The 15616-nt window shown below is 37.6% G+C and overlaps 1 protein-coding gene across 29 annotated transcripts in view; it reads left to right on the top strand.

Annotated features, from left to right (window-relative positions):
- Nucleotides 1–15616, top strand: part of PTPRD (protein tyrosine phosphatase receptor type D) — a 1423918-nt gene that overhangs the window by 1376827 nt on the left and 31475 nt on the right. For all 29 annotated transcript variants that reach the window (XM_075209451.1, XM_075209482.1, XM_075209417.1 and 26 more), the window contains 3 exons: nt 373–548; nt 11006–11125; nt 12226–12380. In XM_075209451.1, the coding sequence (XP_075065552.1) occupies nt 373–548; nt 11006–11125; nt 12226–12380 (451 nt within the window). The remainder of the gene's footprint in view (nt 1–372; nt 549–11005; nt 11126–12225; nt 12381–15616) is intronic.

The following is a 15616-nucleotide window of genomic DNA, read 5'->3' as shown; positions in this document are numbered from 1 at the left end:
CAAACTTAATATTAGGAACCAGGGACTTGCCTTATGCCCTTATGTATAAGCATGCAGTGAGATTGTTTATCAACCTTAAATTCTGTATATACTAAACCTAATGGAGAGTATGCTATTTTGTAGAAATTATAAACTTTCCTGATTCTAAGCCAAATAAACCTAATGCCAATATTTAGTCTGTATAAATAATGTTATTAAGACAATCTCTCTGGACTTTAAAGTAATCCTCCTTCAATAGCTATTTGAAAGAACTATGAAACTATCACAAAAGAAAAATATAATCACTAACATCTGTATTACAAGAAAGTCTTATGTGTAATTATATCTAGTCCCACGTCCGTTCTTATTTTTATTTTATTTATTTTTTTACAGGCATACCAGGAAGTGACTATATCAATTCCAATTACATTGATGGTTACAGAAAACAAAATGCCTATATAGCAACACAAGGGCCTCTTCCAGAAACCTTTGGAGATTTCTGGAGAATGATGTGGGAACAACGCAGCGCCACAGTTGTAATGATGACAAAACTGGAAGAGCGGTCAAGGGTAAATATATTTATACAATATATATTGTTATGTTTTAGCCATCATTTATACAGAAAAATGAATATCAGTAATATCACAATCTGATCTGCAAATCAAGGTGGATGCACTCATCAGTGTGTAAGCTGTTTTTTTGTCCCATTTCTCTTTATTAGTGTGTGCTATTTTAAGCTGTTTCCCTATTTATTTTAATAATGTCTTTGTGTAGGAAAACACAATTTCAGTCATTTTAAAATAATGTGTGCCTGTACATAGATGGGGGGATTGCCTATAAATCTCTTTTATCTCCTGAGGTTGCTGGCTAAGCTTATTTGTGGCTTGAGTTCTTCTTTAACTCTCAGCCTCAGAGGATAGCTATGCTTTGTAGGAATATGTTGGAGGTGGCCAAGTGAGCTCTTTATTCCACAAATGTTGTGCACATATGCTATGACCTGCTATAGGAAAGTATTATTGTCCTAAGTCGTCTACCATTGCTGTACTTCTGAGTACAAGAATTGGACTGAGTACAAGAATTGGACTGTCCCTGAAGTGAAAAACACTGATGCTAAGATGGACACATGTTGGGCGTAATTTTCCCTAAAACTAAAACTGCCGTAAAAATAGTGTACTTCTGTCCATATGCTGAGCTGCACATATCGCAAGATGCGTTTAGCTCAGCAACTGCCGTATATGTTAACATTTGTATTGATAGCAAAATTACTATTAGGCTAGATAAAATATAGCAGTTGTAATATTCCCTCTCGCATACCAATGAAAATAACTAAACAAATATTTTTAAAATATGCTCACATAATCCTATAATATATGCACAATCAATGAAAGAAGCACATATCAGCTTTAAGATGAATTAGCAATCAGCCAATCAGAATCAACTAGTTAGCGCTGGTCATTAGCATCAATACCCTCTAGCAGGTGCAAAAGATACAGTTCCCGACAGTTGTATATATTCGTCTCCGTGCTTCTACTCCTATGTTAAACTGCACCTTTCCTCTTCTGCTGTCCCTCTTCAAGTGTCAGATGTGCTCAACTCTATATACGCAAATATGTGTGCACTTTCTTATTGGGCACGTACAGTGCAAATTTTCATAATTTCACAAATGGGTGTACGTCCAACACACCATCACTCCCAATCTTTTACTAGTCCATTTTATGGACAATTTATATTGAAATAATTCAGAAGTAGAAACAGGTTTATCTATACAGAAGACATTCATTTTGTTTGGAGTATAAATTACCATAAGTATTGTTGCCTCAGGTCAGAAATTTGGATTACATTTTACTAGAAAAGTGCATTATTGGAATTTTACTCTTTCTATTTAAAGGCGACGGAAAGCCCTGACTGAATTGTAATTATTATTATTCATCTGGGAAAGGCGCAGCAACAGTGGAGGATACCCAACTGGCACTTATCTCCATTCATGCGATGGTGTTTTCAGCCAGATACGCAATATTGCTGTTGAGCCTTTTGGCTGTTAGGGATAAATAAAGCGATTCGACAGGGATATCCATACCCTTTGAGAATTTAATATTGCAAACCCAGTGGTGGCACCTGTCCCCACATTCCGCTACAGTCCATTCCAAGTTAATCACTTGCTACTGGTTATTCCCAATATCGTCATGGGCAATGCCATATCTTCTGCAAAGACACACCAAGGGTGGATATTAGGGAAAATAGTGTGCCTCTACCTCCCTGAACAGCTAGCTCACAGCTTGATTCAGTAGATGTTTAATATGCCTTCATTGTTAATCCCTGTAAGCAGCACAACAATATGGTTGGTTGTCAACTACAATATCTGTGCAATGAGCTACTACCCTTACTCTGAATCAAGATTTATTTTTTTACTGTATAAATGTATAGAACCACTACATTATTTAGATATATGTACAGTCATGGCCAAAAGTTTTGAGAATGACACAAATATTATTTTTCATTTTCAAATACTGCTGCCTTAGTATTTATGATGGCAATTTGCATATATTGAATGTCATGAAGAGTGATCAGATGAATTGCAATTAAGTCCATCTTTGTCATGACAATGAACTTTATCCCAAAAACAACATTTCCACTGCATTTCAGCCCTGCCAAAAAGGACCAGCTGACATCAGAACAGTAATTCTCTCGTTAGCACAGATGACAGGGACAAGGCTGGAGATCACTCAGTCATGCTGATTGAGTTAGAATAACAGACTGGAAGCTTTGAAAGGAGGGTAGTGCTTGAAATCATTGTTCTTCCTCTGTTAACCATGGTTACCTGCAAGGAAACACGTGCAGTCATCATTTCTTTGCAAAAAAGGACTTCACAGGCAAGGATATTGCTGCTAGTAAGGTTGCACCTGAATCAACCATTTATCGAATCATCAAGAACTTCAAGGAGAGAGGTTCAATAGTCGTGAGGAAGGATTCAGGGTGCCCAAGGATGTCCAGCAAGCGCCAGGACCGTCTCCTAAAGTTGATTCAGCTGCGGGATCAGGGCGCCACCAGTGCAGAACTTGCTCAGGAATGGCAGCAGGCAGATGTGAGTGCATCTGCACTCACAGTGAGGCGAAGATTTTTGGAGAATGGCTTAGTGTCAAGAAGGCCAGCAAAGAAGCCACTTCTCTCCATTAAAAATTTCAGGGACAGACTGATATTCTGCAAAAGGTACAGGGATTGGGCTGCTGAGGACTAGGGTAAAGTCTTTTTCTCTGATGAATCCCCTTTCAGATTGTTTGGGGCATCTGGAAAAAACGCTTGCGCGGAGAAGGAAAGATGAGGGCTACCATCAGTCCTGTGTCATGCCAACAGTAAAGCATCCTGAGACCATTAATATGTTGGGTTGCTTCTCAGCCAAGGAAGTGGGCTCACTCGCAATTTTGTCTAAGAACACAGCCATGAATAAAGAATGGTACCAAAACATCCTCCAAGAGCAACTTCTCCCAACCATCCAAGAACAGTTTGGTGACAAACAATGCCTTTTCCAACATAATGGACCACCTTGTCATAAGGCAAAATTGATAACTAATTGGCTCGGGGATCGAAACATTTAAATTTTGGGTCCATAGCCAAGAAAACTCCCCAGACCTTAATCCCATTGAGAACTTGTGGTAAACCCTCAAGAGGCAGGTGGACAAACAAAAATCACAAATTCTGACAGACTCCAAGCATTGATTAGGCAAGCATGGGTGGCCATCAGTCAGTATGTGGCCCAAAATTTGATTGACAGCATTCAGAGTGAATTGCAGAGGTCTTCAAAAAGAAGGGTCAACACTGCAAATATTGACTCTTTGCATAAATGTAATGTAATTGCCAATAAAAGCCTTTGACACTTGAAATGCTTGTAAGTTTACGTCAGTATACCATAGCAACATTTGATAAAAAGGTCTAAAAACACTGAAGCAGAAAACTTTATGAAAACCAATACTTGTGTCATTCTGAAAACATTTGCCCATGACTGTACACAAGTAAGCTATTTTAAAATTGCTGTCATTTGCACTTGATTTACTAATCAAAGTAAGTTTTTAAACTTTTGGGCTGTTTTTTTTTTTTATATCCTGTTTCTATGGTTAAAGAAGCAGGAAACATCGTAATTGTAAAAAGGAAAATCTTGGACTCTATAAATATTCTCAGTTCAAACTTGTTTAGCATTTTTTTATTTGTAATTTATTGATTTTTTTCAAAAGAAAAGGAAAATAAATAGTTCATTAATCACATCACACAATAATCAATGGGAGGGACAGCCCTGTAAGCTTAATTCCATTACAAGGTCACTTTGTGTGAGAGAAACTTTCTCATTACTCTGATTAGTGAATGTGTAACATTTCCTTTCATCTTTATCTGCAGTTTATTTTATGCACTCCTCACATTCATTTCTACCTTAATGATGGCCATAATTCCAGTTTTAAAATATTACAGGAGCAATGTTCACATCTATTCTCTGCCAGGTAGAAGTGCTTATTTCCTATAATTAACCTGTTCTTGTCTGACAGCCATAGATGTATGTCATTTGTAAATCTGGGAGAGCGGTCCTTTGCGTCCCACCTTTACTGTAATGTAGCTATTGACAGTTCCAAGCCCTCCCTCTTCCCTAGCATAAGGTTATGTTGAATGCTGTGATGTCCTTCACCATCCAATGTAATTCCTGGAGATAACAATCCTCGGCTTAGCTTTTTCTCTCAACCAGCGTTTTATTGCATGCCCATGTTCTTCTGAGACCAGAGCGGGGTCCTCGGGAGGGTGTAGCAGCATCGCCTGCAGGGGAGGGCTGGCAAATTTTAGTCCGGGGGGCAAGACCTGACTATTAGGAACAGTTTAAAAGAGAAAAAAAATGCAGGTGACCTAGTGACCCAGTCCAAGGTAGCCCACTATTGGAACGGCCCGGTGAGCAGATGCTCCCCTTGCCCCCCAGCCCAGTCTGCTCCTGTCAGTGTTAGAGTGGGAGAATCATATCTATTTGCAGTCATCAACTGGTTAGGCTTTTAACTGAGTTTTGAGAAGCCCATGATATTTTCTCTGCACATGCCAGCTATTTTCATTTTCTTTAGATAATGGTTTATGATAAAAGTACTGATGTTATTATCATATTTTCATTTTACAAACAAATATTTGAAATATATGTGGTATTCTGTGAAGGTAAAGGCAAAAATAAAACCTTAGCCACTGAAATGATTTTTTAAAAAATTATGTATAACCTACTTTCTTTCCTTTCCACCGATATTTCCATGCAATGAAAAGGTCGCTTTTTCACAGACATTTTTCACAAGCTTTCTTCTAAAACATTCACACTTCTACTGTGCAAGACAGAAACTTGTTCCTGTAAACTGCACTGTATTTATCAATGGAGTAGTTTGTTTCCTTTAATCTAAGCTTTTAAAGCACTAAGAATCACCTAGGTAACCAAACATATAATGGGTTTGTAAGATGTGTATGTTATTATTTCTTTGGTAATTGATACATTCTGTGGGAACTTTTATTTGAATTCACATATTATAGTTAGAGATGTACACTGACCCCCCCGTGTTTTGCTTTTGGCTTCTGGTTTTGGATCTGGATTAACTTTGTGTTTTGGTTTTGGCAAAACCGCCCTTGCGTGTTTGGTTTTCATTTTGGTTTTAGATCCCTATTTTTTTTCTAAAATCCCTATTTTTTTTTTTGCTAAAATCATTATTATTAACCTCAATAATATTAATTTCCAGTCAATTTTTCACAAGTGAAAAGAACAGTGCTACCCCTCCTGTTTCTTTATGAGCAATGGCACTGAGCAATGTCACTGGAGACTGGAGAGTGACAAGAACATTGCTACCCCTGTTACTGTGGGAGCAATGGCGCTGGATCTACTGGGGAGAGAGGTACTTATGTAATCCAAAACCTGCAAGATCCGAAAACGCAACGATGATTTTTGTCTCGATTCACATCCAAGGACGCGCAAAAGTATTGAGACGGCTCGCGAGCCTACTCGGATCCCCTAAGTTCGGGTGGGCTCGGTTTTCAGAAAACTGAGCCCGAGCATCTCTAGTTATAGTTGTAAATCTGTTTTATTGAGAGACAAGATATATGTAAATAAGTGAGTGTTTTGAGAAATTCAAATGTTGAAGCATTGGTAATAGAGAAAAGTATTGCACATACAAAGTAATTGCAGTGCCTATATTTCAGCAATGCTGTTTTACAAATGAGTGTGAGGTTTTTATAAATTTAGAATAATTATGTTGACATTGATCTCTGTGTTCTAGCAGTTATTCATATTTCTGTTGTCTCAGCATGCAGGAAGTCACAGATGCATATTGAGTATAGTTGGGCTCCACCTAGGAGGTTTTTAATGTCGTATCAACAATTTTGGCATTTTTTTTATCATCTAATTTTTTTATTCAAGAGCTACAACCACTGTATCCTCTAAGCTGAGCAGTCTCAAGACTATACTATTAAAGTTAAACCTTTAAGTGCTCATTTTGTTGCTAGAGGAGCTAAGATTATCCATACCACATGATATGAACATGATATACCTCCCAACTATCCTGAATAAGGTGGGACAGTCACGATTTGAGTGGAGATTTGAGCCTTTTAATGGTCCCCTGAAAATCCCAGTAATTAGGAGTCATTTTGTGTGTTCTATGTAATGCCCTTTGTACATTCCAGCTGCCATTTTTTGGTGAAACAGATTTCTAGGCACACTTCGAATAATGTAAATACACAACATATGTAATAAATACTCCTGATGAGCCATCACTGTCTTGATTCATTTAAGACATAAATAAATTAAGCACTATTTTAGGAGAAAACCTGATGGTAATAGGAAGGACATTGAAGTGATATTTTCCCTGTGTTCACTATGCGGCTTTTCAATTAGATTTGCAATCCCTCTAAAGTTGGCGCAAATTGATTTTTCCAGGTGCAGTTCCAAATACTGGGATATGGATGCACAGCTTTATATGTGCTAATTGGACAATTAGGTGCATTTGCACTTTTGTAAATGACCTTGTCTGTTTGAAATTGAGTAAGAAAATACCATACTCATGACTCACCAGAACTATATTGTACACCCAGTGGCTAATTCATAACAGTTTAAAATACATGTAATCAAGGGATATAAATTACGATTTGACCCTTATTTGACAAGTGCCATATGTTGGCATATGGCTATGCGCATTTTATTTTACCTTGTTTTATTCACATTATTTATTAATTGACATATGTAAGAACTTAACTGCATGTTAATAAACTGTTAAGCTATCCATCCGCAACTTAGTTGACTTGAATCAGTAAGCATAATAGTGACCTTCAGTCAACCTTCTTATATGAAAATAAAATATAAAACATATTTGTACACATTATATTCCTTACTTAGCATCAAAGGTTATATTGTGGTTAAATAATTTTCTTTGTATTCTCAACTGCGAGATGTGTTCTTAGGATATATGTCAGTTAAGAAATCAGTGATAGTATTTTCAATTATTTCCATGACTACTGTGGATACCTGCATTGTTTAGAGCTATTTCTCAATAACATTTATTGAATTCCTAAGATATGTTTCATTGCATTCCAGTTGATTTGATTCATGATTTTATGGGATGCTTAGTAGATGACAACTTAAGTCGATAATAACTTAAGGCTGTATTGCAACTGATCATTTGTTTTTTAAGCAATAGTTCTCTAGCGAGTTATTCAATAAATACAGTATAGGAGAAAGATTGTTTTATATGGAATTCCCTATGACCATGATCATATTTAGAGCTACGAGTGCCCTAAGCATTGTCAGTGTGCTATAGGTTATTTACTATGCATACATTTTTATTCCCCTCCATCGAACAATTTTTCCTCTATTATTTATGCTGGGGGAAAAGGGAGGCAAATGTAGCAGAACATGCAATTGAAAAAAGGAATAAAAGGAAAAAGTAAAGCACTTAATATAAAACCATTTCTTTGAAATGCCATAATTAGTGCTGCACTGAATGTGGGCCTGGCTTTCTTTTATGGGAAATACAGCCCTTAACTTTTAAATAGTTATGGGATCTGTGCTTCAGTTTAGAATTAATAAGAATTGAGAAGCACTTACATCCATTTAATTACTTTTGTTCTGGAAACAATTATATAATATGCAATATATTATTATTATTATTATTATTATTATTATTATTGGCATTGTTTTGTAATGCAGCAAAAAATTTGAAAAATTCTTAGCGCTTGTGGTCTCCCACTCTAAAACTACAATGTATAATAATTTAATAAATAAATTAATACTTAAATTTATTGGTGTCTCTGTGAATCGTTGCTCTTCTCAAAGTATCCAATACAAAGTTATCATGAAAATGAAAAAAAAAAATCAAACTAGTGCAATACAGTTTTATTCCTATATAATACAACAATCACAACACAGTGTTCTTATTGAAAATAGTAGTGAAACTCAAATCCAGATTATTCAGAATCCAGGTGGTAAATGTATCAAGCTGTGAGTTTCCAGCAAGTTTGAAAAGTGGAGATATTGCGTATAGCAACCAATCAGATCCTAGCTATCATTTTGTAGAATGTACTAGACAAATGATAACTAAAATCTGATGTTGATTGCTATAGGCAACATCTCCACTTTTCAAACCCGACGGAAACTCGCATCTTGATAAATCTACCCCCATGTCTTTTTTCATGCTGTGAAGCTCAAAGGTATCACACGTGTCTCTTCCTAGTGGTATCTCACTCACCAAATCACAAACTTAAGATGGCCCCTATAGATGCTCTTGTAAGGTATGGATATCTTCTAATGGAGTGTTTGATCTGAACTCGAAATTCCCATTATTTAATATGAAGGTATATGTAAAAAGAGAGGGGAATGGCTCTAGCATATTATCGTTTTCAATAAAAAAGCTTTTAATTCATACAAAAGACATATAGTCATGGCCAAAAGTTTTGAGAATGACACAAATATTATTTTTAACAAAGTCTGCTGCCTCAGTTTTTATGATGACAATTTGCATATACTCCAGAATGTTATGAAGAGTGATCAGATGAATTGCAATTAATTTCAAAGTCCCTCTTTGCTATGATAATGAACTTTATCCCAAAAACAACATTTCAACTGCATTTCAGCCCTGCCACAAAAGGACCAGCTGACATCAGGTCAGTAATTCTCTCGTTAACACAGGTGAGAGTGTTGACGAGGACAAGAGATCACTCTGTCATGCTGATTGAGTTAGAATAACAGACTGGAAGCTTTGAAAGGAGGGTGGTGCTTGAAATCATTGTTCTTCCTCTGTTAGCCATGGTTACTTGCAAGGAAACATGTGCAGTCATCATTGCTTTGCATAAAAAGGGCTTCACAGGTATCAACCATTTATTGAATCATCAAGAACTTCAAGGTGAGAGGTTCAATAGTTGTAAAGAAGGCTTCAGGGCGCCCAAGAACGTCCAGCAAGTGCTAGGGCCGTCTCATACAGTTGATTCAGTTGCAGAATCAGGGCACCACCAGTGCAGAACTTGCTCAGGAATGGAAGCTGGCAAGTGTGAGTACATCTGCATGCACAGTGAGGCGAAGACTTTTGGAGGATGGCCTGGTGTCAAGAAGGCCAGCAAAGAAGCCACTTTTCTCCAGGAAAAACATCATGGACAGACTGATATTCTACAAAAGGTACAGGTATCAGACTGCTGAGGACTGGAGTAAAGTCATTTTCTCTGATGAATCCCCTTTCAGATTGTTTGGGGCATCTGGAAAAATGCTTGTCCGGAGAAGTAAAGGTGAGTGCTACCATCCGTCCTGTGTCATGCCAACAGTAAAGCATCATGAGACCATTTATGTGTGGGGTTGCTTCTCAGCCAAGGGAGTGGGCTCACTCACAATATTGCCTAAGAACACAGCCATGAATAAAGAATGGGACTAAATCATCCTCCAAGAGCAACTTCTCCCAACCTTTCAAGGAAATTTTGGTGACGAACAATGCTGTTTTAAGCATGGAGCACCTTTCCATAAGGCAAAAGTTATAAGTAAATGGCTCGGGGATCAAAACATCAAAATTTTGGATCCATGGCCAGGAAACTCCCCAGACCTTAATCCCATTGAGAACTTGTGGTCAATCCTCAAGAGGTGGGTGGACAAAAAACCCCACAAATTCTGACAAACTCCAAGCATTGATTAGGCAAGAATGGGCGGCTATCAGTCAGTATGTGGCCCAGAAGTTGATTGACAGCATGCCAAGGCGAATTGCAGAGGTCTTCAAAAAGAAAGGTCAACACTGCAAATATTGACTCTTTGCATAAACTTAATGTAATTGTCAATAAAAGCCTGTGTCATTCTCAAAACGTTTGCCCATGACTGTGATCCCCTCTTTTGACTCTCATTGTGCCTGCTGTCTGTTTGCCCTCTCTTTAGGATGTAAGCTCTTATTAGCAGGGCCCTCCTTCCCCTCCTATCTCTACACTATTTCTTCTGCTCCAACTTCTCTATAATTGCGATGTCTGAAGCTTCTGGAGTCTTGGTATTACTCGGTTTTTATTCTGTACTGTATTACCCTGTATGGTCAAATGTTTGTATTGTGTACGGCACTTCAAAGATCTTGTGGCACCTTATAAATAAATGATCATAATAATAATAATAATAATAATAATAATAATAATAATAATAATACCTTGATTTGAATATGATTGGTATTCAGGGCCATAAAAATGAATACACTGCTACAAGTGACTTACTGTCTCTTATCCCGCGTCTGCCAACTACTTGATATGTTAAATACCAATTATAGGGGCAGACTAATAGCAGTGCCTCAGGTAACACTATATATATATTGCAAATTGTTCCTTGTTTCTTTAGCTCCAAAACCATGTATTCTATAAAAATGACACATGTGTACTGTTTATAGGAAAGAGTTAACATCACATCTGTTTTTTTGTAAATCTAATTGTATGGAAACATTATTTTGTATAATAAGACATATTTTAGATGATTGTGCACAATAGCTGATAGATTCAAATTCTAATTGTTTTTGTTGCTCCTTTCTTCCAGATAAAATGTGATCAGTACTGGCCAAGTAGGGGTACGGAAACATATGGCCTTATTCAAGTGACTCTACTGGATACTGTTGAGCTTGCAACCTATTGTGTCAGGACATTTGCTCTTTATAAGGTAAACCAATACTCTCTGCGTTAGTGTTATATGAATAGAAATAAAGCAATAGGGATATTGTATGATGGTAGTGTTTGCTCACAGAATCACTCTGATGACTGGTGGACATGGCATAATCACACAGACCTATGAGTAATTTTGTATCTCTCTCAAATTGAGATGTGTGAAAAGTCCTGATATTTAATTGAGCACTATAAAGGTGGACATTTGGCACACTTGAAGGCATTCCCTACTGATGTGAAAACCAAAACTGTGACTGATTATTAAGACATTAAGTAGAAAAATATATTTCTGTTATGTTGGTTCACTGGTGATCATTATTGCCATATGTACTGGCTGCAAATGATATCAAACATATTGTAAGGTTCAGCAGTTCATTTATGCTACCTCTGAGCAGTCTACTCTGGTGTGTCTGGCCACATGTGCAATGTCTGATGTATGTGTATGTTTCATCCCGATAGTGCAGCTCTTTCCAATTTTATTCCCATTTCATTCTGTGATATCTCAAAGATTTAAGTTTTGGCTTATAGAACTTCCTTTGGCTAACAGACACTCGCTATTAAATAAGTATAATAACAAAACAGCTGACTTCTTTTAATGTAATACGATATTGGCACCAACTTAATCTCGGGTTAAGAAAAATTTACTATTACCAAAACAAAAGTAGTAACAATAATTACATTATTTTTAGTTTGATGCCTTCTTGTAAATGCTAATGTAGGAAATAATGTTCTATTTTGAATAATTGCTTCTGAAAGGCCTATAATTATGGAAACGATGAAACTGTTGCCTAGTAACATAGACACAAGTAATACATAAGAATCCCAATCTGTCTAAAACCCCTTTTACAGAGCAAAATGCAATTTGCTTCAACATGTCATAAAATTTGCAAAAATAAATTCAAATATTATTTAAATCCTATCAGAAATGATACTCCAACAAGACACCAGGCAAGTGTTATTATTCCAAATGGCTACAGAACATTCAGTCTGTAACAATAACATGTCATACTTCCTGTCATCACTTCAAAAAACACTGCTCATTGTATTGATATGCGTTTAAGAAACCATTGTTGTAAAGCTAAATTCTCTGTTTGACAGAACGGATCAAGTGAAAAGCGAGAAGTCAGGCAGTTCCAGTTCACAGCGTGGCCAGATCACGGTGTTCCAGAACACCCAACACCGTTTCTAGCATTCTTGAGAAGAGTGAAAACATGTAATCCTCCGGATGCAGGGCCGATGGTAGTACATTGCAGGTATATTGCACTTTAAAATTATTTACTAAAGTGCTATTTCACTTGACAATATCTGAATTAATCCATGCTGGGGAGCACGGTGGCGAAGTGGTTAGCACTCCTGCCTTACAGCGCTGGGGTCAGTGTGGAGTTTGTATGTTCTCCCCGTGTTTGTGTGGGTTTCCTCCGGGTGCTCTGGTTTCCTCCCACACTCCAAAGATAGGTTAATTGGCTGCTATAAAAAAAACAATTTTTTTTTTTACCCTAGTCTCTCTGTCTCTCTGTCTGTGTGTATGTTAGGGAATTTAGACTGTAAGCCCCAATGGGGCAAGGACTGTTGTGGAATCAGTAGCGCTATATAAATAAATGGTGATGATGATGATGCTCTTTCTGTGATGCTAAGTATATTAAGTGTTTTCCCGTTAACATAGCAAGGATCACAATGGTAGAAACAGAGAAGAAAATAATCATGTTGCTGGAGTTCTGCGTTAATATATGTATATATATCACATTTATAAATCTTTTTTTTTTACCCAACTTTGAAATACAATCAACTTAATGAGACAGTATGCTTTGGTAAATGGCTGTCTAATTTCTGTGCCCCATGCAGACATTTTTGGCCCAAGTCTTAGAAACTTTATATACTTTCTTTGTATGGTGTATTGGCATAATTTTTAGAGGCAACTGGCTTCATTCCAGACTTCTCAAACGTCAGGTTTTAAATGCAGCCGATAGGAGAGAGGAATCTGATGCTGTTGCATTTTGAGGACAGGCCTCATCTAAAGAATACCATCACAATCAAATTACAGTCTGCAGTTTTCTTCCAACATCTGTTTCCACTTTCATTGTATTATTTTATCAGATACACACTAAGCCATTTCATCTACATAAATCCATGTAATGAGTTATTTTATTTGTGGGCACACACTGCATCAGCGAGTCTTTGTTTACTCATAGTGTGTTTGAATAAGGTAGAGGAGATCTTAGCGACTGCAGTGTATTTTTTTTTGTGTCTACAAGCGATTTCATTATATCACAGCCAGCAGCTGTCCGTAATGAATTCTGAATGAGCATTACTGGTGAAGAAAAGAATTCGACCATCTGCAGGAAATGTAAAAATGTTTTTATAACCCAATAATGGGGATCTGGACAGGGGTATAGTTGAGCTTTTCCAGCTGTACCTATATCCCTTACACATATATTCTGTATCCATACAATATCCTGCAACATGTCACGCTCAGCTGGGATTGAAAATATTTGGTCCACAACCAAAAGCAAGTCATTATTTTAGAAAAAAATGATCATCATGCAATTGTTTAACTGTATTATATTGCATAAAAGCAACGCCACATAAGATTTGGTAACTGTGTTAGCAACAGATGGTGGATACGAGAACCCTTAAAAATACAGATATAAATAAAAGAAAATAAGGAGAACGCTATTTTAAAATTACTTTCCCACTGAGGCCTCTAGATGAGAACTATTTTAACGTTGGACTGGGACAGTCTTTAAAATGTAATAAATAAACTGTGCATCCCCAGGTTACGTTAGCAGTAAATACACTACAGGGGAAAATGCTATTGCAAGTGTGGATAAAGTTTACGTCTGATTGACAGCAAGGCTTAAATTAAATGCTTGTCATGCCTGGGACTCAAAGGATATTACTGTGCTAGCAGTTGAAGTTTATTGGATAAATGCAATGACAATTATCAGGTTTGTTGTTTATAGTGAGAGAACAATAGTCACACCTGTTATATATGGAAATGATATATATTAAACCATATCTGGCATTATTATGGCTCATAAATGGTATGACTATGCTCCTTTTACCCGTTACTGGAAACAATGTATTTGTACTGTCCTCCCACTGTCCCAGGAAGAGGGCAGGGTGCTAGGCAGGTTTCTAAAGCACATCAGGAGGAGCCAAGTTGAGCTTCACCTGCCAGCATCAGAGGGGAAGCTATGCTATTACACCCATGTGATACATCATCAAGTGGGGCTGGAAATTAGAGATGGGCGGGTCCGGTTCCCTGAGAACCGAACCCACCCAAATGTTGCTTATCCGAGTACCGCTCCGAATCCAAATCGAGGCTGAACGTCATTGTGACATCGTCGGATCTCGGGGCTCGGTTCTCGCGATACTTTAACATTATAAATACACGCCTCCACAGTAATCCATCGCCATTTGACAGAGGGAGAGAGCAGGGTGTAGTCACAGGCTGATTAGAGCAGGGACAGAGAATCCAATATTCTTCTTGCAATTGCTCTAACAAAAATCGCTAGAGAAGAGAGGAGGATAAAGGTTTATTATTATTTTTTTAATATTTGGCACTCCACAGTGCTTTTGGGGTGTCCCCCATAATTGTGCATAAATATTTCTGGCTGTCAAAAGTCATATCTGTCAGCAGTATCTACCAACTAATTTTTAGCACTCCTCAGTGCTTTTGGGGTGTCCCCCATAATTGTGCATAAATATTTCTGGCTGTCAAAAGTCATATCTGTCAGCAGTATCTACCAAATAATTTTTACCACTACAAGTGCTTTGCGCTCAGAATGGATTCAAAGCAGTCCACATATGATCAGAATGAGCAACCAGGTTCTGTCACCAGTCCTGATGTTAGTGTTCCCAGTACGTCATCTGGCCAAGGCGATGTCAAACAACAGATTGTTTCCAAATCAGTGCAAAAAACAAAACCCAAAAATTTTTTACTGTATTGAAGCGAAAAAGAAGTGTTACTGAGCAAAAGTTAATTGCCGATAAAAAAAAAATTGCAAACATGCCATTCTACACACGCAGTGGCAAAGAGAGAATGAGGCCTTCACCTTTGGCTATTAGTGGCAGATCCCAAAAAGTTACCCAGCCTACAATTGGTGCACAACTACTGTTACGCGTCAAAGCCGAGCTGCAAGATAACAGTAAGGCATTAGAGGAGAATGTTTGCTCTGATTCACAAATGTCAACAATCCCTGTGGAGAGTCCATTCAACAGTGGGATGTCTAATCGTGAGTATTCTGCTGATGTGTGCCTTAATAGCCCGAGTGTAGCCGGTGATACCCAAATTGAGGATGCCACTTTGGAATTAGAAGAGGATGAGGGGGAGATTTGTGTAGGCGACGAGGGCGCTAATGAGGATGTTGATGAGGATGAGGTTGTTTGTGTAAGTCCTGCACCAGTGGCAGCAGTTCTGGCACGTGACAAAAAAAAGGCCATTGTCATGCCTGGGCAAATAAATCCACTTCTTATGTGTGGAATAATT

Source organism: Mixophyes fleayi, chromosome 1 (genome assembly GCF_038048845.1).
Source record: "Mixophyes fleayi isolate aMixFle1 chromosome 1, aMixFle1.hap1, whole genome shotgun sequence".
Lineage (NCBI taxonomy): Eukaryota > Metazoa > Chordata > Amphibia > Anura > Limnodynastidae > Mixophyes > Mixophyes fleayi.
The sequence above is the reverse complement of the archived record's forward strand: the minus strand, read 5'-3'. Positions and strand labels throughout refer to the sequence as shown.